Source organism: Heloderma suspectum, chromosome 3 (assembly GCF_057233095.1).
Source record: "Heloderma suspectum isolate Gila_16-S chromosome 3, 16-S_ref, whole genome shotgun sequence".
Classification (NCBI taxonomy): Eukaryota; Metazoa; Chordata; class Lepidosauria; order Squamata; family Helodermatidae; genus Heloderma; species Heloderma suspectum.
In genome coordinates this window covers 138,912,834-138,938,141 of record NC_139460.1, presented here as the reverse complement: position 1 = coordinate 138,938,141, position 25,308 = coordinate 138,912,834, and the positions used below count along the sequence as shown (strand labels likewise).

The 25,308-nt window shown below is 49.6% G+C and overlaps 2 protein-coding genes across 5 annotated transcripts; one reads left to right on the top strand and one right to left on the bottom strand.

Moving 5' to 3' along the window:
- Positions 1–712: 712 nt before the first annotated feature.
- On the bottom strand, positions 713–7,422 carry ZIC5 (Zic family zinc finger 5). The gene is made up of 2 exons (XM_084845529.1): positions 6,123–7,422; positions 713–1,167 (listed from the first exon to the last, which is right to left on the bottom strand). Exons 1-2 carry the CDS (start codon positions 7,420–7,422, stop codon positions 713–715), a joined length of 1,755 nt encoding a protein of 584 aa, XP_084701655.1.
- Positions 7,423–20,443: 13,021 nt separating this feature from the next.
- Positions 20,444–25,070, top strand: ZIC2 (Zic family zinc finger 2). Of its 4 annotated transcripts, none has more exons than XM_084841812.1 (5): positions 20,444–21,255; positions 21,316–21,685; positions 24,117–24,280; positions 24,756–24,898; positions 25,010–25,070. In XM_084841812.1, exons 1-5 carry the CDS (start codon positions 20,632–20,634, stop codon positions 25,068–25,070), a joined length of 1,362 nt encoding a protein of 453 aa, XP_084697938.1. In that variant the 5' UTR covers positions 20,444–20,631. The 4 variants fall into 4 exon arrangements, with proteins under 4 accessions (XP_084697938.1, XP_084697939.1, XP_084697937.1 ...); XM_084841813.1 differs by having other exon boundaries at positions 24,756–24,915; positions 25,027–25,070; XM_084841811.1 differs by having other exon boundaries at positions 20,444–21,685; positions 24,756–24,904; positions 25,019–25,070.
- Positions 25,071–25,308: the final 238 nt, after the last annotated feature.

The window sequence follows — 25,308 nt, the reverse complement described above, 5'->3', positions numbered from 1 at the left end:
AAGTGAGTTCCATTTAAAACAATGAACCTATCTTACACATAAACATATTTAGTATTGATCTGTAAGGGCGCACTCTTAAGACTAGGAATGGTGAGAGTTTTTCTCATTGGTTTTAATGTGATACAACCTTCAACCCAAAGGCTATGTTTAAGAATTCAATTTTGAGATCTTAGACAAATCCAAAGACTAAGATTTCAAAGGCAGTGAACTGCACATATACTGTATTTGGATGCAAGGAATCAATTGGCAGTTTCACAGGTGTTTGCTGTGCAGCAGAGGCCCAGAAGTACATACCTTGAAAAAATGGGTGGGCAAGCTCTTGGCACAGAGAAAGCCCATTAGCTTCCAAATTACATTCATAAGCCACATTCCTGGTTTTATTTTGAGAAAACTATTGTATGGAAATGTCAGATTGGCAGTACATAAATTGCAGACCAAGCAATCCATTGAACAACTCTTCTGGCATCTTCCTTAGACTTAGAAAAGAATGATGATGGTTGGGTCACTGTTGCAGTCCAGTTTGATACGTTTTTTTAAAGTTTCTTCCTTTTAATAAAATAATAATTAAAAAAGAGGCAAGTCCAATGTCTTAATTAAATTAGTTACATGTACAAACACCATAGGGTTTCATATACTGAATAAATAGCCCAAGTTAACCAAGATGGCATGCATGTGTGCCATCCCCCAAGTCCTCCCTCCCTCCCTCCCAGTTCTAATGAATAGTTCTTGTCTCAGAGTTCCTATACGTCTCTTCCTCCTCCTCCTCTTCCTCCTCGGAAGATGTGGCATTACTAGATGGCGTATGGAGGTGGTTGGGTGCCCCACTGGCCTGGCAGACATACCATTCATTGAGATTGGTGACCTGAGGAGAAAGGTTGGCAGGGCGGCCCCTACCGGAGTCCTGGAGAGGGGACAGTGGGGCACCCAGTGATGTCCCCATGGTCTGGTAGCCATGAGATCCTGGGGTAGGAGAAGGTGGTGGGGATTTGCAATGGATCTTCATGTGCTTGCGCAAGGAGCTTGGGTGCGTGTAGGACTTGTCGCAGCCTCTGACTTTGCAGAAATATGGCTTGTCACTGGTGTGGACATGAGAGTGTTTCTTTCTGTCACTGCTATTGGCAAACTTCCTGTCACAGCCATCAAACTCACATTTAAAAGGCTTCTCCCCTGAAAGAGAAAAAAAACCATCCATAATGGGCCTCCTGTGAAAGGGAAGGAAGAAATCCCAAATCTTTTGTATTTACATGTCAAACCAAACACAAGAGTGGGGAATAGGAGAGACAAGGCCTAGAGAGAATTGGCCATCTCCTGTAAAGCAGAGAAATTTGATCCCAGCCCGGGGTCTATCCCCACCCCTATACAGTCCCATTTGTCAGGGTAATACCAACACTAAAAACAAGCTGGCTGCAGAGATACAAGGTGGGAGTGGGTAGGTTTACATTTTCTCCAAAAAGTAGTCCACATGGGTAAAGAATATTTTCTAAACTGTGATAGGATACAGCAGGACTTTGAGATACACCAATTCAGAACAATGGAAATGTCTCTCCTTATTCCATGCCCATATCATTTGTCTTGCAAATGAAAATTTTAAATGATGGATTAGAGTGGGGGGCTTACATGGCAATACAGGGAGATAGCTTTGTCTCCAAAACAACCCATATTGCCATAATCCTTTCCCAGTGGTTGGCAAAAGAGATCCGTTCCTTTTCAAAAAATGAAATAAAAGTAACACCTGTTTAAACACATCAGTGTTCTTTCTTTCTTTCTTTTACAACCTCAACAGATCATGCTCTCAGAGAGGAAGCACATCTCTGCCAAACCACCAGTTCCAAGAGAAACACAGCCTAATAAAGGCAAAAAAAAAAAATGCACTGCCCCAGCAAGATCTCTTTATTTGGGCCTAGTTTATGCTAGGACATCTACCAAGGATCTGTTTAAATGGGTTTAATGCACAGCTTAACTGTAAATGTGGGTGTGAAAATGACCCTCAGGCCCTTTCAGCTGTATCCCTTTAAGCTTCTCTGGCCTGGAGGCACAATGCATACTACTAGGTTTGTTACACAGACATTTCTCTTGCCAGTGAGAATTCTTGTCTATGGGGTCTGGAAGCAACAATACAAAATGCGGTATTTCCTGTTGCAATGGCATAGTACAGGGATTGGGGGAATGGGCTAATCCATTTTTGAAAGTATACATTAAAATAAAGAAAGAAATCCCATACACTGCAACGATTCTGATACAAAAATGATGCTAAAAATGCATATATATTTTTAAAAGTCTATTTATTGTATATTATTTACAGCAACTAATATATCAGGTTATATATTTATTTAATACAAGTTTTCTAGTCAACAACAACATCACCCAGGTCTTTCATCCAGCTCAATCATTAACATGTTTACTTAGAAATAAGTACGACATCCGTTCAACAGGATTTACTTTTGGTTAGGAAGATACCTAGGATTACAACCTTCCTTGTTTTGACTATTAGAAATGCATCCATCTGCTCTCTGTGGCAGTATTTTGTTTGGAAAATGCAGAAGTCTTAATTTATGGCAGCCGTTTTCCTGGGCATATATTTTTTTTGCCATATACCGATTCCAAACTACTACAACAGACAAGCCTTGATTCCAGGAGTAAATGTTTTCTACAAAACCAAAGCCCTGGAGCACCTTTCTATAGCTGCAATCCTATGTACACTTACCTGCGAGCAGTTATTTGTTTATTAGATTTATATACCGCCCAACTGGCAAATGCCCTCATGCGGTTTACAGTCATACAACCCAAAAGAAAAAAAAGGAAAGAAAGGAAAGGAAAGCGCCATTGAACACAAAGGGATTTACTTCGGAGTAAACTTGCACAAGATTTGCGCTGTTAGTCTCCGTGGCACTAACAAACGCTGTTGCTACAGTATATTAACACGCAGAGAAAAAAAGATGTGATCTTCAGCGCCAAGCCTATTTACACAGCAGCAAGTACTCCTATTAATCTCAATGGGACTTACTCCCAACTGGCTGTGTTTGGGAATAATAAGGGTCCAGGCAGCCCCCCGTTGTTATTTCAGCTGAAATATTTTCAGCTAGTGGTAGAAGGTTGTTTCTTTCCTATTTATTATCGGGTTGTCAGGGAGTTTTGTGCGTCTATAGGAGCCGGTAACCCGATTTGTCTGCTGTTAAGAACGATCAGCGGTGTGTGTGTGCTTAAAATTACATTTGGTTCTGGGGAAGAGGACTGCGTTTCAAGGGAAGCCCTGGTTGCAAGGATCAAATATCCCGAAGTGAGATGCCCGTGCCAGCCCGGTGGCTTGTTTTGGCCTCGTCTCTGACGAAAGGTTCACGTCAGAGTTTAACCATTTGCAGATGATTCCCGCTGAAGCCGAGAGCTGCGCTGCAGCCTGAAGGTTCGTCGCCAGAGCAAAGTTTCTTGCAGCGGAACATTCAGCTCGTAAACTCCCTTTCTCTGTGGAACTAGGAAACTTCTGGCTTGCTAATGTGAAGTGGATAGTGGCCCTTTTATATAAACCCACGTGTACTCCGGAGGGCAACAACTTGCGCGGTATCGATCAAGAGAGAAGCCGTTGCCTACTATGATGGTTGTTAGCTCATGAAACGTAAACGCACCGTCGGTTATGAGGTGTTGTTTTTAAAGTGATCTTTCATATCCGGCTCGCACTTGGATTTCCTAGGCTAATTCTAATTCAGGCCTAGGTGAGGTGCCTGCAGTGGTGCACGAGGAAATGCTGGCCGGAAGGACCGCAGGTTTTCCTCCTTAAGTCTGAAGAGAACAAGAGGGCAAATCAAAACACGTTCTTGTGCCTTGCACGAAACGCATCGAAGTGCCCGAAACTGCAGCCTCTTTCTCCCTCCTCCGGCTCAGCTGCCGGCAGATGGAGAAAGAGACTTCCTCCTGCGCCGGCGGTGGGAGAAGTCTGGCCCCAGAGAGGACGCTGAGGCTGGTTTTGTCCCGGGCTTGTGGGTCAGCGACCTACAGTTATTCCTCCATCTGACTTGGAGGCGAGGGTGGGTTGAGCGTGTGGGAGGAAGGGAAAGTGTCCCTCAGGGGAGAAGGGCGACTGGGGTACATAGCGCTGAAGTCCAACTTCCTCAGGTGTCCTATTGATTCGTTTTGCACTTGTCTGCACAAGTGTTTCATTCAAAGAGTGTGAGCAACTCGGGAGAGGGAAACCGTGCGGGGGGGGGGGCGTGTATCCGATGCCTCTGTAGTCACCTCACTGCTTTGGCAAAGGCAGCGGCAAAAGTCCTGCCAAGCCCGAGCCTTGCAAACTGTGGAACCTGTGCGTGTGTGGTTTTATCCAGCGCCCGGTCAACTTCTGTTGCAGAAAAAAGCACTGTAAGCTTTCGAGGTTCACAGAACCCCTCGTTTGCCCATGCCTGAGGGGCCCTCTCCGGATTTTCAACATGCAACAGGACGCAGGCACTGTGCCTGCTTCTGTTCCCTCCTCCATTCCATCCCTTGGACCAGCATTTCTGAGGGGGTGAGCAACACTCGTTTCCCCAAACGCAAGAACCTTGGGCCAAAAGGCAGCTAAGACGGTTTGGTGGACACGGACAAACAGGTTCACGAGCGGGAGCAACAGCAAGGAAGGGGAAGCGCCATGAATTGGAGTGACTCCAATGGAAAGAGAGTGCAAGAGAAAGGGCTAGTTAGATCTTGATGCTCTAGGATCCACCAGGGGCTGCTTCCCTTCCACCAGGAGGTCAACCAACTCATGTACCCACTCATCCGCCCGCATTTAGGTCCTGGTCAGAAAGAGCTTGTCCTGCCAAAGCAAGAACTTGTATCCAAGGCAGCCAGCATTACATACACTTCGCCTGCGGGACAAATTCAGAACACACACACGCCTCCCCTCGCTACAGAGTGCTGAGAGGGCTGCATGGGAGGACGAGGGTGCTGAGTGGATGCACAGATGGGTTTGGTCCGACAGATTCCGCATCTAGAAATCGATAGCTCTTGCCGCCAGGGGCCATTTGCTTTGGCGTTTGAATAGCACGTTGGACCTCTTCAGCCTCTCTCTCTCTCTCTCTCTCTCTCTCGCAACAACACACAATAAATCATGAAAACAATTAGGCAAAGTCCCCCTCCTGTCCTGCCTCCCCCCTCCCTATAAACAGCCTCCGGTGGATAATATCTGTCTACACGCAACTATAAATCCCAACTGACTTTTAAGTTAAGCCAAAAGGCCAGTTGCAAATCAAAGCTGTAAAAGATACAGCGCCATAAACAAAACTCCATTGAAATAGCGAGTCCAGCGGAGATTCCCCTTCAAAGGCACACCCGTGTCGCTTTCCTTTCCACTTGTTCTTAAGCATAATTTCAGCTGTAGGAATCGCAATAAAGTGTCCCCTTAAGTCAAAGCACATATTTCAAACAAATTAAAAAGAAAACAGACGTTCACTATCACCGCCCCAAAACTGTTAAGAGAGAGAAACTTGCAATTACTTCCCCTGAGGGATGCGTATGTTTTAGAGCGCTAGAAGTAAATATCGGTGACCTCATTTGAAGAGGACCCCTTCCACTCTTATCACTCAACAAAATCAATTTTTCCTCCATTTCTTGCTGGAAAGCACGATTCCCCTTTTCCCTCATACTAACACACAAATAAAGCAAACAACAGGAGAGAGACAGGAGAAAGAGAAACTAGAACTGGAAGTAGAAAACGGAGACAATTTGGGTGTACGCCTTCCTTCCGGCTGCTAAAGGACAGAGGTATTGGCCTTGTTGGGACTTCGCTGATCTTTTTTTCTAGACACTCACAGCATTCTTCATCTGCCTGGCTGAAGGATTCTGCGGAACTGGAAAGCTCGCTTGCTCCCCTAACAGCCGCAGTGGGCGCTGTGAATGAGATCATCCCGCCCATGCCAAACACGCACACAGACACAATGCAGAGGTACCAAGCGAGAATCTCTCGCTTGCGGCAGCCTAGGCGCGATCGCGCTGAAGAAATTACTTATTCATGACAAAAGTCACATGTCTGACTGTGCGTAGGGGAAAGAGGAAGGGAGGAGGGGGGGGGCGGGGGGAGAGAAAAGAGCCCAGGACGGCGCAGGGAGAGACGCAGCAGCCAGAGGCAGGAGGAGCCCACTCCAGCCTCCGCCACCCACCTGTATGAGTTCGCTTGTGGATCTTGAGGTTCTCGGACCGGGCGAAGACCTTGCCGCATCCCGGGAACGGGCAAGGGAAAGGCTTCTCGCCCGTGTGCACGCGGATGTGGTTGATGAGCTTGTACTTGGCCTTGAAGGGCTTCCCCTGGCGGGGACACTCCTCCCAGAAGCACACGTGGCTGCTCTGCTCGGGGCCCCCGACGTGCTCCACGGTGACGTGGTTGACCAGCTCGTGCATGGTGCTGTACGTCTTGGAGCAAGGCGGCGCGCCGCCCGGCGCCTCGGCCTCGATCCACTTGCAGATCAGCTCCTGCTTGATGGGCGGCCGCATGTAGCGCAGGAAGGCGGCGGCGGCGCCCGCGTGGCGGTGGTGGCGCTGTGGCGCGTGGTGCGCATGTGCGGGCGGGTGCGAGAGGCCCTGCGGCTGCTGCTGGTGCGGTTGCAAAGCGGCCGCCGCCGCCGCCGCCGCCAGGCTGACGGGGTAGCCGTGCGGCGCAGGGCCGTAGGACGCTTCGGAGGCCGCGGCAGCCGCGGCGACGGCGGCAGCAGACGAAGGGCGGAAGGGCTCGACGCGGCCGTAAAACTCGGCGGCGGCGGCGGCGGCCACGGCCAGCCCCAGGCGCATCTGCCCGTCGAGCGGGTGGGGCCCGGCGGGGGGCCCCGCGGGGTGGTCGTGCAGCCCCGGGAAGACGGCGGCGTGAGGGTCCCCCCCGGCGCCGTACGTGCCCGCCGCGGAGATGAACATCGGCGAGCTGGCGGCCGCCGGGTGCTGCTGCTGCAGGTGCTGCTCGCCCCGCGCGCCATGTTCCCGCCGCAGCGCCAGCCCCCTTCCCGCCCCGCAAGGGTGACTGGCCGAGGCGGGCGCCGCGCTGCTGGCGCCAACTCCGACGCCGGCCGACTGCGAGGAGGAGGAGGAGGCGAAGGCTGCTTCGGGGCCGGCGGGGCTGACCTTGAGTGTCCCCGCTCCCGCCGCCGCGTGCTCGGGCCCGAAGGGGGCAGCAGCAGCCGGGTCCGAGGAGCCCAAGTCCCCCGGGCGCAAGTGGTGGAAGCCGCCGCCGCTGGTGGCGCTGCCGCCGCCGCCAACGTGCAAGGCGGCCAGGTCGGCCAAGCGCAGGCTGGGGCTCCTCTTGCAACTCAGCGCGGGCTCCATGGCGCCGCAGCCCAGCTGCCCATCCAGACGCGCTGGGGCAGCCCGCGCCTGGGCCAGCCCCGCGGGGGCTGCGGCCTTCCTCCCCCTGTCAGCCGCCGCCGCCGCCGCCACCGCCGCCGCCGCCACCAGCGCCGCCGCCTTGCCAAACATGGAGCGATTAAGCGGCTCTTTAACTTCTTTTGTCTACTCCGCTTCCCAACTCGGCTGCTCTTTCCATCCTCTCCCCGCTCTGGCCTCCAGCGATTGGCAGAGCGCTCGGCACATTTGAGCGGCGCAGTTGGGAACCAGAGTTTGGAAATGTGCGCGGGTGGGATTGGAGGGAGACCGATGATTGGCAGAGGCCAGGGCAGCGCGATTGGCTCCCATTCAGGCCGGGCGCTCAGCGGGGAACCGCCCTCGCGCTCTTGCCTGCTTTTTCTCTCCCTCTCCCTCCCCCTTCTTTTTCTCACTCTCTCGCGCTCCTTTCTCTTCCCCTCCTCCTCTTAAAAAGTTGCACTTGGAGAAAGAAAGGAAGAAAAAAAGTTAGCGCCCAGCCTCTGAGAGAGTGCCAAGCAAGCAGCGTGCCAGGGGAAAACACGACGGCACGCTTGTGTGGCGGGTGTCAGGCAATGCGACTCGACTCTCGCACACAGTTACGCAGGGAGGAGTTGGAGCTTCTCAGCCACCTGGAGGGAGGATAATTTACAGCTCCTCTCCCCCCCCCCCAACGAAGCCCTCTCCGTTTATTTTAAGGCTGCGAGTCAGAACTATGTTGTTATCGCGCCCAATATCCTATGCACTCAGCTGTGAAGAGGGGCTGCGTCGGAACATAGTTCCAGGTCCCGTGTTTACAGCAGGCTCTTCGTTTTGGACGGTAGTTCCTCACGTGATCAATTACCGTTGTTGTAATAATCCATGATCGTTGATAACTACATAATGCACTCCTCAAAGGACAACCACATTTCCTAGGAATACCGTCACCGATTTCAAAAGAACTCCCCCCCCCCCCCCGGACCAATAAACACGGTTAGGACTGCAAGCTGGGGCAGCAATCCTATCCACACTCACTACATTGGCCGTGGGCCCCACTGAACACCGTTGGCATTAGATTGCAAGACGAGGATCCTAAGAACATTGATGCCGCAATCCTAAACACATTACATGGAAGTAAGCCCCATAGAAACAAATGCTGAGTTTGTTTGGGATGTAATTTATTTACCTGCACATTTGAATGGTTTCTATGCGTTTTCTCTCAAGCCCATGTGTTTAGGACAGAAGTTCTGATTGGAAGGAAGTGGGGTGGAAGGGAATATTTTGGCCCCAGACCTGTCTTATTACTTATACCGGCTTCAAAATAAATACCGATAGATGTTGCATTAAATACTGAGGTTTGGTTGCAGTAGTCAAAGATGCAACAGATGATTTAACAGAGTTAATTCATGGCTGTGCAGAACTACAGTGATTCCTTTTCCTAGATAACGGAATGAAATTAAGTAGTGCTGTAGGTGGGATAGAAATAGTTTTGAGGTTTTTCATCTCAAATGACGGAGTCTCCTAGGAGACGTCAGATTCGCCTCTTCAGTTCTTCTCCATCTCAGTGCAACCTAATAATAGATCAGTTAATCCGTGTTCCCTTTATTTAAAAACGTGGCAGTTGGGATGAATCCTCAGAGTGTGAAATCATTATTTGTAAGAGTATACTTCCACCCTATCTCTCCATGTCGCTTTTAAAAAATAATAATCCGATCCTGTTTACACAGTGTATTTTTTTTTACTGTTTGAAAAACTTCAGAACTCGGTATGTTCTATACGAGGTTTGCCAGAGCCATTAAAGGGAAGCCTTTCACTGTTCTTACTTATTAGAGGAACAGGTGTAGAGCCCTCTAGGGAAAGGACAGAAGTTTCCTATAGGATGTTGAGAAATGTCCGTTTTCTGTTCGAACCAAAACAGGGGAGAGACTAGTGTTCCCGATCCAAAGCCCTTAAAAAAAACTTTGATGTAAATCCATTAATTTCAATAGATTAATACATTATATTGAAATTAACTGGACTTACTGCCATATAAACAAATTTAAGAGTGGAACAGAAAACATGTGTATATCATATAAAACAGAATTTTTAAAATGCCCCGGGGTGGGGGAAACGATCTTCCAGCTCTGAAAATAAAGAGGGAAGAAAATCTCCCTCTCCCTTCCTTTCCAAATAGTATGCAGAACAGTTCTTAGTCGCCGCAGCGGGAGCAAGTCCCGGAGCAGAACCTGGCAGTACCATTTCCCTGATGCAAAGTAGTAGTACCTTAAATAGCACTGAAAAGCTTTCGGGGCGGCGCTAACACTTGGTTCGACACGCCGCCCTAAGTAGCAAAGGCAGACTTTTTGGCAAAGTGTCTCTCCAGTAGTTCTGCGCCTAATTTGAAACAGACGGAGACGATGTGGAAAGACTCCCAAGTTAATTTCACCTCTCTCTGTAATAAACATGCAATAAGACATTCCCTACTTTTAACCCTACTTTCTATCACCGACCACTCAAAACTGCCACCACCAACTTTCTAGCTAACCCTTAGGCAAGTGAGACAGTGATGTCGGTGGTCTGTTCGGCTCTTGATACATTCCACAGACTTCGGCAAGGGGATCTTGCCACCCACCTATTAATAGCGCCTGCTTCAAGTCGTTCTTTCTTATAGCTCCATTCCACTGATCTTCACTCGGAAGTAAGACCCCCTGTGTTCCGTGGGTCTTTACTCCCTGGTTAGATTGCGGCCTCACAGGCCATTCCCAACCTCAAGCACAAACACACTTCAGTGTTGTGGAACACTAATTATCAGTCAATGTTGAAGATCTATTTCTCATCAGTTGAAATTTGGAGGGAAACCTACAGAGTGGTTGGTTTTTTTGGGAGGGGGGTTACATCACTCCTTGGGGTTGGTCGGTAGTTTTCGAGTCAAATGAACAGTGTTTCTTTCCAATCAAGATTTGAGTTCTGTTTTTGTTGTTTGGTTTTAAGTAGGAAAATGTCTTTAGTTTTATCTGAATTCCCGAAATATGATTCTTTAACGGGGCTGCAAAGATCATACCATTACAGCTACGTGGTATCTTGTGTTGGCCTCCATGTACAAGTGTTGTTAAACGCAGCGTGATATGGATCTGTCATCGATTTCCGACGTCTCAATTCAAATATATACCCCTGTTATTGGGAACTGTAAATACTAGATAGATGGCTAGATGGACAGATAGATGGCGAGTAGGGAGAAAAGGATTTTAATGGCAACCGCTATAAATGACTTATCACAAGAGTAAACATTATAGACAATTTCCAGAAGGATCGATGTGTTAGTCTGTTGCAGCAAAAACAACAGAGTCCTGTGGCATCTTAAAAACTAAGTCATTTATTATGGCATAAGGACGCCATAATACATTAGGTAGTCTTTAAGGTGACAACAAGAGTCTTTGTTTTATGGACAATGGAGAAGATAGTTTACGGGGTTAGACTGGGCTTGCGCCCTGATAGATTTTAATTCATGATACCCACCACCACCACCCCGCGCTGCCAATAACAGGGCATAAATGATACTTCCAAAGAATCATGCCTCTTATTACAGGAGATTTGTATGCCGTCACGTCACCTGCATTGTTAGTGTGTGCCCTGGTGAAATCATGCATATTGCAAATTCAGGATACGATCCCAGCAAACGGAAGCCCTTAGGCCATGATCCTATACCTACTTACTTTGGAGTAAGCCCTTTACATTCAATGGGACTTAGTTGTGAGTAGACGAGCCTAGGCTTGCCCTGTTATTAGTCAGCCCTCCCGCTGAAATCCATGGGGTTTAAGAGTAGTTCGCATTGGCTGGATCCTGCCTCATAAGTTCTATACTAAGAAAGGAGAACATCTTTGGGATGTATGGGCTATACCGACCTGTGAACCTATGCCGAGATTGGCACAAGTCCCTACCTGTTCATGGTAGGCGAATGAACCGCGATTCCCGAAATACCTGTTATTCCAAGTAAGTGAACAAATGCAATATCTACTTCAAAGCAATCAATCTATTAAAGTCTGGAATCTATTCGCTTTCTCCTCCCACTCCGTCTTTTTTTTCCCCACTCTTCTTTTTAAAAAAAATCTCTTCACGGCACGTTTAGTAAATCAGCTCTCCAGAGTTCGTGTTTTTGTTTGCTTGCTGCTTAAGGCATTTGTTTGACGGCGGCATTATGCAAATATATGGTAATGATCCCGAAGCCCATTTGCAAGTAGTTGTCTTTAGTGCACACATGTTATTGATATTTACGGGGAGGGGGCGATATTCCAGAAGAGGGAAAATGCCTTCTGGGGAAGAATTAAAACGAGAGAGCAATTAACAGGTTTTCTCAAGAAGATTTTTTTTAAGGGAGTGGAGATCCCTGCAAGGAAAACAGGCACGAAATTGTTCAGTCACACAAAAAACAAACAAATAGACCTCCTGAAAAATCCTATGCGCCCCTACTTGGTAGTAAGTCCCATTGAACAAGGTTGGAATTAACTTCCACGTAAATTTTCTTAGCATTTAACTCTAGGCAGCAGTTCTTGAAAAGTATGCATAGGATTCCTTCGAAGACATACATTGGACCAGGCTCCATGATACTTGTTTGGACTTAATTTTCATAGAAATCATAACTTTTTTCCAAGTAAACGTGCTTAGGAAAGACAGATCTTCGAATATTGCATACTTCGACTGCTCCTCATATTCCCTCCCTCGCCACTATCCTAGGAGCCTGGTGACTGTATTAAAACCCCCTCGCCCCGCACCGCACCGCCCCCCATCGCCCCGCACCGCACCGCACACGGGCCTTCTATGAGGAGAAGCTACAACACCCCCCCCCCCCAGCTGAGTCACAGGCTCTTCCTCGCCTGCTCAACTGCACAGATTATTCGGTTCTTGTTGCTGCTCCTCTGAGTGCAGACACTTTTCTGCCTCTTAAAATGACTCGGACTATCCGGGCGGGCGTGGTGCTGGCTGTCAGCTTGGCTTCCGGCGACAGGCCCAGATTCTGGCAAAACAGCGATAGAGAGTGGGAGGAGGGATGAGTTAAAAGTATTAATTCTTATGCAGGTCTCCAGCAAGATAGTAAGGAATGGGTTCAGTGCATTAATGTAAGGTCCGTGGACCTTCTTTGAGCGTTCGAAATGGGACAGGGCCCGGAAATCCAGGATGAAGCATCGATGGAGTGTAAAAGAAGCCTAACACTAAAGCACTTATAAGTCAGAGCAATTTCCATGTAAAACTGGGTGATAATCAGCATACCAAGGAAATGAGTGTTCCAGATGAAAACTGGCCAGCATGGGAAGCCAAGCTGTCTCACACTCAACACTCAGTACATTGTCCCAACCCTTGATCAATTGAATTCCCTTTGGAAACAAATTCCTTGTTTGTAAAGAGCCTGATTTTCTTGCACATCAAGGCAGGATTTCACCTGTTTCATCTCATCTCTCTGTCTCTTCCACATATGAAGAGGTTTCCATATGTACACAATCCCCTCGGCCCCCTGTACACACACTGTGCTCCCGCTTGCTGTATATTTCTGCACTCAGTGGACCAACCTTAGAGGTTGGAGCCGGCGTCATGGAGGCACTGGGGGCATGCTTTGCATAGCTAAGAAGGGCTGCGCAAAGCCATCCCAAATAAGTGACTCCTAACCACTCAGTCCCACACATGCTTACTCAGAAGTAAGCCCCACTGAGTTCAAAATAATCGACATTTTGGAATTAAAGATGTCAGTTGAGTGTAAACAGAGATCTCCATCTCTATTGTGGCTGGCCTACACAGCCATGTTTCAAGGTTAAAACTGCAATCTTATATCCACATGTCTGGGAGTAAAAGCTATTGAATTCAAGTGGGACTTACCTCTAGGGAGACATGGGTAGGATTGTACTGTGAGGCTTCGGAAGTATGCACAATTACCTGTGAGTAAGTCCAATTAAAGTCAGTGGGACTTACTTCTGAGTAAACATGCATAGGATTGTGCTGTAATGTTATGTTTCTCCTTAAATACTTGAGAAGTGGAATGACCTGAAGGAAGAATATAATTAGTATCTCTGATTGTTGAAATATTATATACGTGTGTGTATGCTCCCACCCACAAAATATATCCCATTACAGATACAAACTGCATGTATTATTTTTTAACACATGGTGTAAAACTGACAACTTTATCCATTTGTATTTCTCACCCCTATCCCCAGTCTTGCCATCAAATGCCAGTCTGAAACCAGGGAGCTGACGATCTCTGCTGGAGTATAAAAATTTGCAGAAAATTAGAAATGATAAGCAGCAAGCCACATAGGCCATACATACATTAATGGTTTTATATAACTGCATTTTTAAAAAATGTTCTGGTCTTTAAAAAATCTACCTAAGCTTGGAGATGAACAACACTGAGAGGCTGCAATCCTGTGTAAATTTACCTTGCATTAACTTAATGGGGCTTAATTCTAAGTAAACATGTATAGGATTGTACTTGGAAACTCCGTGTGGTTTGGAAAAACTGACACCATTTTAAAATATCCTTATGCAATCCTGTACATTCTAGTCTAGTCTGAAGTAAGCCCCACTGATTTCAATAGGACTTACTCCCAGGTAAGTGTGTATAGGATTGCAGCCCAAACGTTGAGGTCATTTAAAGAGCATCCCAGGATTGGCATCCAAACTGTTATGTAATACTTCTTAACTAGTGGCACTATATAATATTAATCATCTTTTTAATGTTGAAAATAGATGGATTGTTAAACTGACATGAGCACAAAGCAATAACATCTAGATCCTCTTCATATTTACCGGGAAACAAGTCCACAGTATTCAATGGGCTTCACTCATAGGTAAGTGTCCACAGGACTACAATCTTAGACAAAGATGTCACGCTCAATAGGATACAGGAAGACCATTGATGAGTCAGTAATGTTATTCCTAATGGCCCTCTCTATATCCCATAATTACTCGGTTCCTAATATTTCTTCCTTTCCTTTTAAAGAAGTGTGCGCTCTTTCTTTTAGGATAAATAATTCTGGCAAAATTAAGTGTGTGTGTGTGTGTATATATATATATATATATATATGCATCTTTCCCGTTCTCTTTTTCAATAGTCAACGACTGGAAGAAGCTGTTCGATATAAATCAAACGGTGACACTTTGACGGCTTGCCTTGTATAAGCAATATGGTTCCCATATGGTCCCGTTATTTATGAATGACAGCAGAAAGTGTATTACATAGCCCATCACAAGAAGAGGAGCGCTTTGCCTAACTGCCAACTTGTTTTGCTTTCTTTAATCTAGGATCTAGTCTAGTCAGAAAGAACCTGAAAGAGGCAAGACTAGAGGAGCAAAGTGCTGAATCAGAAGTTCTGGGGTCCTTTACGAATAAAGAAAGACCCACCAAGTGGAGCATTTCACATTTCTACTGATTTCAAAGACAGAGTTAAGTACTAGTTCGATTCACTCCCAGAGAAAATAATAATAAAAATAATAATAATAATAATAATCCATGACTGAATTTTGCCAGATCAGGCCACTGTTTTACAGTTGTAAATGAATAGATCAGGTGGAAGGTTTGCCTCATGGATTATGCGGGTCTTAACAAAACCAGCACTTCAACATTGGCCAGCCTTGTCTTCATTGATTCTTCACCCCTCCCCAAACCCACTGTACTCTGTAACACCACAACCGCTGGTTAATGTAGAGAACAATAAATTTTAATAGTAACGGCCCGGTGGGTGGGGAGGAGGGTGCTTCTCTGTGGACACCCTCTAGGCATTGTAGTGGGATTGTTGTTTTTAAAACAGGCGTTTAAAAGTTACAAGTTTGGCTGAGACTTTCATGACTTCCCCCTTTCCTTGTATATTTGGCTTCTGTAGACTAATCCATGAGAAGAAGAAGAAAAAGGGGGGTTGGTTATTCTAGAGTGTACGTTGCAGAAGGACGCTGCCCCCACCATCCCCCCAGCACAGCACAGCACAGCACATGCGGTCTTCAAAGGTCAGAGGTCGAATGGCCTAGAAGTGGCTGAGCTTGGCAATATCAAAGGTGACCTGCGACTTAATATCCTGTTGATGAGCCTGTTGAATTTACGAGTGTCTGTGATACAGACAACAATCGTGGGCAGGCGAGGCTGTGGGGAAACAGCTGTCCACCACCTCCACCCCACGGTCTTTTCCGGGGTTAAACAGACAGCGATGCCTCCACACTCTGAACTTCTGCACTACAGTTTGAATGCACGGGGGAAACCAGGCACCTTATCGCTACTTGTTTCCCCCCTCCCCTCAATTTTTCTCCTCTTACATCTTAACAACGCACCCCACAAAACACCACATTTATTTTGGAATCAAATCCGAGGGATCCAGGATGATGTAAGCGCAGCAAAGGATCTCAGCGTAGCATCCCAACCGTTTCACTGGTGCAGCCAAAATCAAGCACCCTTTTAAGAGTGTCTTTTTCATTAGGAATATACTAAGTGTGAAATCAAGAGGAGAGATAGTCTCATCCCTCATCCGATACATGTTTACTCAGAGATAAGTCTCTAAATCTCTTGGAAATTAACTCTCAAGTAGGTATGCATAGGAATGCAGTTTTAGAACTCTTTACCTTTGGTTGGATTGTGCCTACTTACTTGAGAGTTAATCCTATGGATTCCATGGGAACATATTTCCAACTAAGGCTGCAATCTTACGTGCATCTGTCGGCAAGTACATTCCATTGTACACAGCAGGACCGCCCAAGTAAACGTACAATAGGATCGGGCTGCTCGGAAAGGCTGCCATCCTGGACGCCTTATTGGGAAGCCGAAATCAACGGAGTTTCAGTCAAAAGAAGAATCGACTTGTCTGACCATTTCTCTTGGCAAATACACGTACTGTACAATCACCTAGAGGCAGAAACCTGTCCACGGATCAAAGCACGTGCTATAAAAACTCCGCATACAAAATACAAACCCCGTTCCCGGCATCGTTCGCCCTACCCAGGACCAGGCAGCAACGCCACGGCCCTAGAGACAGATCGACGGATCTCGTGGGATCCCCCACCCCGCCGCCGCACTCAGATGTCATTTGGGAGAGGGCGATGGCCCAGAAGCGGCAGATTCTAGCAGAGTACGAAGACAGCGAAGAAAATTGAGCAAAGCTACCTTTTCGTCTTCCTTTCCCGGCCTGGAAGAGAGAAAGGCAGAAGCGTGGAAAAGAATGAAACGTACGAACCTCAGTGGCTAGGGGCACGTAGATCTGGCAGGCTGCAGAGCGGGATGTGGGGCGGGGGAGGGTGCTCGAGAGACCTGTTGATGCTGCGGAGCAACCCGGTTCCTTAGTCCCTTGGCCTTCCTAACTTACTTTTCGAAAAGATTTTGACTGCCGGCCGCTTTCTTGCCTGACAAAGAATGGGCTTTAAAGGCTGCACTCCGGCCAACGGCCCATGAAAGAGACTGCAGGTTTCTTTCTTGGCTCTTCTCCCCCCACCCCTTCCTTTCCTTTTCCTTCTCACCCCCGTGACATTGAGGGGGGGGGGGGAGAAAGAGAGGGTTTTGCGGTTTGGAGAGGAATAAAGCACTTATAGGATGGTGGGGGGGAGAGGCCGGCGAGGTAGCTTTGAACTTGGGTCAGCCCCGCTGTTTCCTGCAGGGAGGGAAGAAACTGGAAGTTTGAAAGGAAAGCAAAGAGTCCAGACTGCGGAGTCTCTTGCCGGAATGGATGATTTTACCCTTCAAAAAGCGTCCTGAACAAGTTGGAGAGGCCGTTAGACAGCGGGAGAGGGATCGACGGAAGGAAGGAAGGAAAGTGTGGGTGAATGTGTGGGCTAAACTTGTGACTACATTAAACAGTTTTATTCACAGATCGTGTGTGTGTGTAATCCCCTCCCCACCCTGTAGAAAAATAGAGCAAATATGATTCCGGTTTTTGACCCAGATCCTTAAAAATGTTCTACTAAAGCCGATGGGATTCATCTCCAAGCAGATGTGCTTAATTAAGGTCTAAAGTTACCCTGTGCGCAGTTACGTCGTGTTTATGCGATGGTTCAAGTTCGCCGAAGGCGCGAGGGTGCAGACGAGGCCGTGCAGACGCCGTTGCCGGCTCCTGCCTCTCCCTCGGCTTCTCTGGGCTCAAACCCTCGATCGGGAAAGGGAGTGAAAGTATGGACCAGAGGAATTGGTTGTTGCCTCTGCAGCGCAGGCTGTTCAGGTCAATAAAAGGGCAGAGGTGTGTGCGCGCGCCCCCCCCCCCCAATCCTGCAAGCTGGCAAAGCCATCCTGACCAAGAAGACACGGGAAAAGGCAGCTAGCAGGCTAGCCGGGGACTGGGGCGGGCGGGAGGAAGAGCTCGTGGTTTTTCCTCAACCAGAGGCAAGGGAACTGTGAGATGCATAATTTTATATAAGAAGTAAGGTACCTGCTTGTCCTGGAAACAGCTCCGGCTCTGAACGAAAAACCGACCTGTTTATCTATCCATCAGAGTCTATACTTAAGTCTAAATCTGTTTCAGCAAGTAAGATAGGCAGATAGAAATAATCCCATGCCATTTCAATACAGCATTTTAATTGTACTAAAATGTATCTTGACGCCAATATGAATGCGCAATTAAAACGAGCCAAGGAAGAAAATTCTTGGTAATTATTTTATTCCTTTATGCTTTTATGTCTGCCTGTCTGCCTGTCTGGTGTCTGTGTGCTTGTATGATGTATCTACCTACCATGATCTTCCTTTTTTTTCTTTTTTTCCTTCCTTCCTTCCTTCTGAATGCAAAATCTGTTTAGAAATGGGCCTGTGTGGGCGCAAGAGAACATAAGAACAAGAGAAAGCATAAGAGGGCTTTGTTGTTATGCGAATGTGGTCCACTTGAAAATAAAGAACTCCAAATCAACAACACCCCACCTCCAAGCTGCTTTTCTAGTTTCCTCTCTCAAATGAGCACAGGATTATTTCTATTCCTAAATGGGAGAAAGAAAAGCCTCCATTACTTTTGCATAAAAAAAAGAGACTGTACTGGATACCACTCTGTTGTTATTTCTTAGCAAATTTGCATAGGATTGCAGTTTTGGAGGGTTATTTTTTGTCTACTTCAGAACCAGCTCATTCAGGATCTCGATCTTTATTGATAGGGAGTGTGTCGTGTACATTTTCAATTCGCCAGTTAATCTTCGAGTCTGGTTTGCGAATGTCTATGCACAAGGATTTGGGATGAGATTCACACAAAATACATCTGCGAAAGGTTGCAGTCGCTGATCGTTTCTAAGTATCCCCTTCCCGCTATGCGTCTAGCTCCCGTGCCCCCTCCTGACAACCACCCACTAGCGCGCTCTTTTCTTTTACACTAGCCAGAGACATCTCTATTTACACTCGTGTCAAGGCCGCCCAGTGCATCCATATCCTATTGCTATCTATGGTGGGAGGGCGATAAACTCTCGTCGATTTTAGGAGATCTGTATTGGACCTTTCCTTGGAATCTCTCTCTCTCTCTCGCTCTCATACACACACACACACACACACTCACACTCACACACTTTCCATACCAACAGCTGTGTTGTGTGCTGTGATTTCCCTCTCCTTCACACTCACCAAACCCCTTCTTTCCATTTTTTTTTTTTCGTTTAAAAACATGATTCAGATTGACTTGCTCTCCCTCTCCCTTCCCATCCCAAAGGAGAACCTAAGAAGCCTCGGGTTCTTCTTTTTCTTTCTTTTTTCTTTGGCTTCTCCCGCAACAGAAGCATCAGATAGATAAAGTGGAGCTTGCTGTGAGCGGTACCCTATGTCTCTCGCGCCCTGTCCCGCGCTTGTTCCTCTCTGCCCTATGATCCAAAGGCTGCCCGTCTCTCGCCTTGGCCGGGAGGAAGGTGTGGGGGTGCCCGCCGCCGCTGCTGCTGCTGCCGCCCGGGGTGGGAGCAGAGGGGAGGGAGAAGGAGGCGGGGAGAAGCAGTGGACGCGCGAGTGGCTATTAGACCGTCTGGGGGGGGGGAGGCTTGGATTGATGGGGCCGGACCGACCAATGAGACGGCGCCTGGAGAACGGCCTGGCTGCTGTTAAAGGGGGCGGTGGGAGAGGAGCTGCCAGTCCAGCCTAGGCGCTAGCGGGAGAGGCTGGGAGGAGAAGGGGGTGGGGAGGGGGGGATAAAAAGCAGCCACAGCAGCGGCGCCCACTGCAACACGCAGACGAGGAGGAGAGGCGAGGAGGGACAGCCAGCCAGCCCGCGCCCAGGGAGGACAAGCCGCCACCACCCCCCGCCGCGGAGGAGGAGGAGGAAGGCGCGCATTTCCGCGCTCCCTCGCGCGGCTGGAGCATCTCCATGGCGAGCGCTGGCGGTGCCTGAGTGGAACCTGCGCTCGGACTGAGGGACGGACATTGAACACTCCCTCCCCCCGCCCGTGTTATTGTTCTGGCTGCCTCCTTTTTAAAAAAAAATCCGCATCTCCCCCCTCCACTTCCCTCCCCTCCCCTCCCCTCCCCTCCCTGCCCCCGCCTCTTCCCCCTCCTCCCCAACTTAGAGAGAGAGAGAGAGAGAGAGAGAGAGAGAGAGAGAGATTGCAGCGAGAAAGAGGCTCCGGATTCCTTCCTCTGTGAGGAAAACGGTGGCTGCAAGTTTGGAGTCCGTGAGGCGAAACCGAATGGCGGGGAGAGCAGCAATAGCAGCGGGCGGAGGAGGAGACGACGAAGAAGAAAAAACCCGGGAATAAATAACAACAACAAGAAGAAGAAGAAGAACAAGGGGAACAACAACAAGCCGAGCGGCGGGGCGGGGGTCGCCGGAGGAGTGAGGGGGAGGAGTTGGCGGAGCAGGGGGCGCGGGCGGGGTAGTGCAGCGGCGCGCAGGGTGTGTTTGTTTTCCGAGGGCGTGTGCAGTGTGAGAAAGAGAACCGGCCACTCTGGCTCGCTCGCTCCGTGGCGCGCGCGGTGAGAGAGCGAGCGAGCGAGGGTGCGGGTGCGCGCGTGAGTGTGTCTATATAGCGCCTCGCCTGCTTGCGAGAGAGGCTGTCGGCGTGGCTGTGGCGGTGGCATCGCCTCGCCGGGGCTTGTGCCTGCGTGTGCGCGTGGGGGCGGGGGCGGGGGCGGGCGGGTGTGCTGCTTTTTGTTTCCCTTTGCCAAGGGGAGGCCAGGCGAGTCCCCTCACCGTCTCTCCTCCCCCCCATACCGCCCCGCTCTTTCCCTCCCGTCTCCGTTCCCCTGCGCTCTTCCCTCCACCCCCCGGCTTCTCCCCCTCAGAGCTGCCCTTCCCGCCTGCCCGCCCGCCCCCGGCTCGGCTGCTTTAATAGCCTTTGGGTTGCCGCCTGCGCCTGGACTCTCCTGCTCTTCGGCGCGGCTCGTCCTTTCCCTCCTCCTCCTCCGGCGGCGGCGGCGGCAGCCCAGAGCCCCGGGCCTCGGAGGGGGCTTCGGGCGGCATGCTGCTGGATGCGGGGCCGCAGTTCCCGGCGCTGGGAGTGGGCACGTTCGCCCGGCACCCGCCCCCGTCGGCGGCGGAGATGCAGGAGCGCGAGCTGAGCCTGCAGAACAGCTTCGTGGACTCGGCGGCGGCGGCGGCGGCGGCTCACCTGGGCGCCTTCAAGCTCAACGCGGCGGCGGCTCACGAGCTCTCGCCGGGGCAAGGCTCGGCCTTCAGCTCGCAGGCGCCGGCTTACCCGCACGCCGCCCATGTGGGCTCCTACTCCGGGCCGCCCTTCAACTCGCCGCGGGACTTCTTGTTTCGGAGCCGAGGCTTCGGGGAGGCGGCGGCGGCCGGCGGAGGTCAGCACGGGCTCTTCGGGGCGGCGGCGGCGGCGGCGGCCGGCGGCGGCCTCCACCACCCCCACGCGGAGGCGCAGAGTCACCTGCTGTTCCCGGGCATCGGCGACCAGCACGGCGCGCCCGGGTCGCCCAGCGTTCTCAACGGGCAGATGCGCTTGGGCCTGCCCGGGGAGGTCTTCGGCCGCGCCGATCAGTACCGCCAGGTGTCGAGCCCCAGGACTGACCCTTACTCCGCGGCCCCGCTGCACGGCCAGTACGGCCCCGTGAACATGAACATGGGCATGAACATGGCGGCGCACCATGCCCACCACGCGCACGCCCACCCGCACGCCCACCACCACCACCACCACCACCCCGGGGCCTTCTTCCGCTACATGCGGCAGCAGTGCATCAAGCAGGAGCTCATCTGCAAGTGGATCGACCCGGAGCAGCTCAGCAGCCCCAAGAAGAGTTGCAACAAAACTTTCAGCACCATGCACGAGCTGGTCACTCACGTCTCGGTGGAGCACGTCGGTGGACCGGAGCAGAGCAACCACATCTGCTTCTGGGAGGAGTGCCCGCGCGAAGGGAAGCCCTTCAAGGCCAAATACAAACTGGTCAACCACATCCGCGTGCACACGGGCGAGAAGCCTTTCCCTTGCCCCTTCCCGGGATGCGGCAAAGTTTTCGCCCGGTCCGAGAACCTCAAGATCCACAAAAGGACGCACACAGGTCAGTGAGGGCGGCAGAGACCCTTGCCGGGGGGGAAAGGGAGGTGGCCGCGGTGATGGGGAGATCGGGTTTAAAAACAACAGCAACAGACCCGCTTCCTTTTAATACAGAAACAAAGCAGAAAGCTCTTGTTCCCACCCCTCTATGTATGCAAACACACAGACACGCTGGCACCTGCCTAAAAGGTGCTTTATCGTGTTCGACTGCATCCCTTTAAAGGGCATGGAGCTTTAATTGATTGCAAAATAATAATTTTTAAAAACATACAAACAGATTTGCTTATGAATCTGCACAGAGCTCTTAAGTCTTGCTGAACCATCGCCAGGCTCCTAAGCTCGCTTACCTGGAAGTAAGATATACTGAAATAAGAGTTCCAAGTAAGTCTACTTACGGAACAGGGTACCTCCCTTTCAAATAAACCAACACAAAACAACACAGAACTGGAAATGCACGATCGATCCACGGCGGCCAGGGCAAACTCGAAATGAACCTCATACTGTAATCCTGGACACTCTGAACGAACAGAACAAAAGGAGTCCCGTTGATTTCAGTGGGATCTACTTCCATGTAAATCTACAATCCTGAGCACGCTGACTTGGAAGTGTCTTCCTTTGAAATCCACCGGATTCACTTCCAAACAAATAGGATCAGGTCTGAGGTATTACTGAAACAAACGCATTAACTGTATTTCAAGACAGTAGATAAATAAAAGGGCAACTAAGCAAGCCACGGATATGCCATTTTATAAATGTGCGGAGGTGATATAAAGTAGGGCTGCATTTTATATTTTTCTGTTTCGGAATAACTATATTGTAGAATGGCTAGAGCCATTTAGAGCAAACCCCTTCCTCCTCCCGCCCTCCACCGCCCCACTGCTGCCCCTTCACCGCGCTTTACAGGGGCTGCTTTCCATTAAATTTAAATGGGGTGAGGCAAGGCCATAAAATTTTCTAATTTCCAAAACTGTTTTGGAAGTCTCACTTGGGCAGCTGAAGGTGGTTTTGCACGAGTTTATTAAAATTATGTAATAAGCAACAGAGGGTTTAAGGTTGACAAACGTCCAGGCATGGGATTTCCTCTACTCCTCACCCCACCCCACCCCACCCCAAATGAGGACTAATGGGTGAGAAAGGAGCCAATGTTTCCTGGTGCCAGATCGCGTGAGTCTAGGCAGAGGAATCAAGCAAAGGCGTTTTCTAGGCTCTCAGATAATGGCCAGATTTGTGCGAAGTCGTCTTCTCTGCAGCCCTCCTCCACCCCCCCCCCCGGAAAAAGAGAACCTAATATTTGAGCGATTTCTGGACATCAATATTGACGAAGGAGGAAAGCTCTGTGAGCCTTTCTGGTTGTGTTGTGGAAGTGTTAAGAACGGGCTTAGGTGCGAGACGGGCTTTAACAAGGTTTAACAAATCCGTGATGTTGATTTGCATGGAGATGCCCGTGATTGGGGTCTGAGCGGATGTCTTTAAGAAACAATTTAGGTGCTAATGGAATTTCACGTGAAATTGTGCGTCTCTCCCACCTCCGATTTCGAGGGGGAGGGGCGAGGATCCGGCGGCGGCGGCGGTTTGAGTTCTCACACCTACAAATTACTCGGAAATCTGCCTTACAGGGTGAAGCAGTTCTAGGAAAATGCCAAGCGAGGATTTTGCATGTGTTTCCTTCGGTTCTCTCCCCCCCCCCCCCAGCCCAATTCCCAGCGGATATATCTGAGGATTTACTTCCAGGCTTCCATAAAAGGGGGAGGAAAATGCAGCGATGTTTTCAGACATAGAGTTATTTGGTTCTGGGGTTTAAGAGGGGATGGGTGTTTGGTTGTTGTTTTTTTAAATGAGAGCTGGGGAAACGCTTTGGCCTGTGGGGCAGGTTTAATTTCTAACACCAGTTGAAACAAAACTAAACAAATATATCCTGCAACAGACATGCAGCATCTCTCTTGGTTTCTGTGGGGCATTATGTTTTTAAAACAATAACCACAGGTTGACATTGTACACTGTGATCATACTGTGTGTGTGTGTGTGTGAGAGAGAGAGAGAGAGAGAACCAAATCCGCAGCTCCAGGGACTTTCTGAAATTCCTGGTTGTCTTGTATTAGCTTGGTTTGTTTAAGCTATGTAACGCCCAGTAGAACTCACTTCACATTGTAGTTTCTTCCTTCACATCCTAAGTTCTACTGAGTTTTATAGAAGCTCCAAATAAATGCGTTTAGATAATCGGATGTTAGTGAAGTCGACACATGATGACCCGAAGGACAATGCTTTCCTTTAGCTTATCAAACAACCAGGGATGTTCAGTTTCTTCCGTGATCTCTCGGTCACCTCGAGTATTTTAGTTCTTGAGAAAGGTTGCTTTAGATAAGAGGATTGGATTCGAAGTCGGCTAGGTGGTTCTTTTACATTCGCTTACACCAGGTTTGATTTTCTTCCTGCAGGCGAGAAGCCCTTCCAGTGTGAATTCGAAGGCTGCGACAGACGTTTCGCCAACAGCAGCGACAGAAAGAAGCACATGCATGTCCACACTTCGGACAAGCCCTATTTGTGCAAGATGTGCGACAAGTCCTACACGCACCCCAGCTCCCTGCGGAAGCACATGAAGGTAATCCAGAGAGGCGCAGGGCTGGGAAGGGGATGCTTACATCCTGTTAAACGAGAGAGGACGAGAGGGAACCGGCGACACTCAAGGATTGACATCGCTTCTGTAGCCACTGGCGAGCAAGTCCCACTGAAATTGGTGGCGTTTACTTCCGGAAAAAAGAATGTTTCCAGTGGGGTGCGAGTTTGCCAACGAGAACAAAAATCCCTTGGGCTGTAATCACACAGGGTAGCCTACTTACACATCCCGGTGACTTTAACGGGATTGAAGCAACCTTACTTTTCACAGGATTTCAGCACTGGGGAGGGGGAAACTAGTATGGCTGCAGTATGAGGAGGGGGCGGCCGGAGGCTCTAGCCCTTAAGAAAAACAAATAGATGGGAGGGGAGTCCTGGCCTGAGATCTGGCTGCTTGCTTTGTGCTTCTCCTTTTTAAAAAGGCGGTTCATTGGTTTGCTTTCTTTATTTTGGGCTTGTAGGTCCATGAATCTTCCCCGCAAGGCTCGGAGTCCTCGCCTGCTGCCAGCTCCGGCTACGAGTCCTCCACCCCGCCAGGCTTGGTGTCCCCCAGCGCAGAGACCCAAAGCACGGCCAGTGCCAACCTGTCTCCCGCAGCGGCTGCCGCAGCTGCAGCGGCCGCTGCGGCGGCGGTGTCTGCGGTCCATCGGAGCACCAACGGCGGCCCAGGCGGCAACGGGAGCTCGGGCGGGGGCGGCGGCGGCGGCGGCGGCGGCGGCGGGGGCAGTTCCAGCCATAGCGGCCTCACCTCCAACTTCAACGAGTGGTACGTCTGAAGCTGCCCGGCCTTGCCGCTCTTCCCAGATCCTCGAGGCGAAGCTGTCGGAGTCTGCTTTGGCGCGCGCGCGCACTCTCTCTTTTTCTTTTGTTTGGATCGGGACATCTTGAAGCAGGAGAAGAGAGAGAGGAAGAGAGAATCAAATCTCTTTTTTTAAAGAAGAAAAAGAGGAAGAAGAAAGGATTTAAAACAGCAAAAGGTTGCCACCGGCCAAGATGGACCCGCACCCCACCCCA

Bases quoted from the DNA above. Each gene is read 5' to 3' on its own strand.
- ZIC2 (XM_084841810.1), top strand. From the start codon at position 20,632: ATGCTGCTGGATGCGGGGCCGCAGTTCCCGGCGCTGGGAGTGGGCACG. The intron at 21,686-24,116 runs GTCAGTGAGGGC...TTCTTCCTGCAG, and splicing joins CCACAAAAGGACGCACACAG to GCGAGAAGCCCTTCCAGTGT. The intron at 24,281-24,755 runs GTAATCCAGAGA...TTGGGCTTGTAG, and splicing joins CCCTGCGGAAGCACATGAAG to GTCCATGAATCTTCCCCGCA.
- ZIC5 (XM_084845529.1), bottom strand. From the start codon at position 7,422: ATGTTTGGCAAGGCGGCGGCGCTGGTGGCGGCGGCGGCGGTGGCGGCG. The intron at 1,168-6,122 runs GTGGGTGGCGGA...TTTCTCTTTCAG, and splicing joins CCACAAGCGAACTCATACAG to GGGAGAAGCCTTTTAAATGT.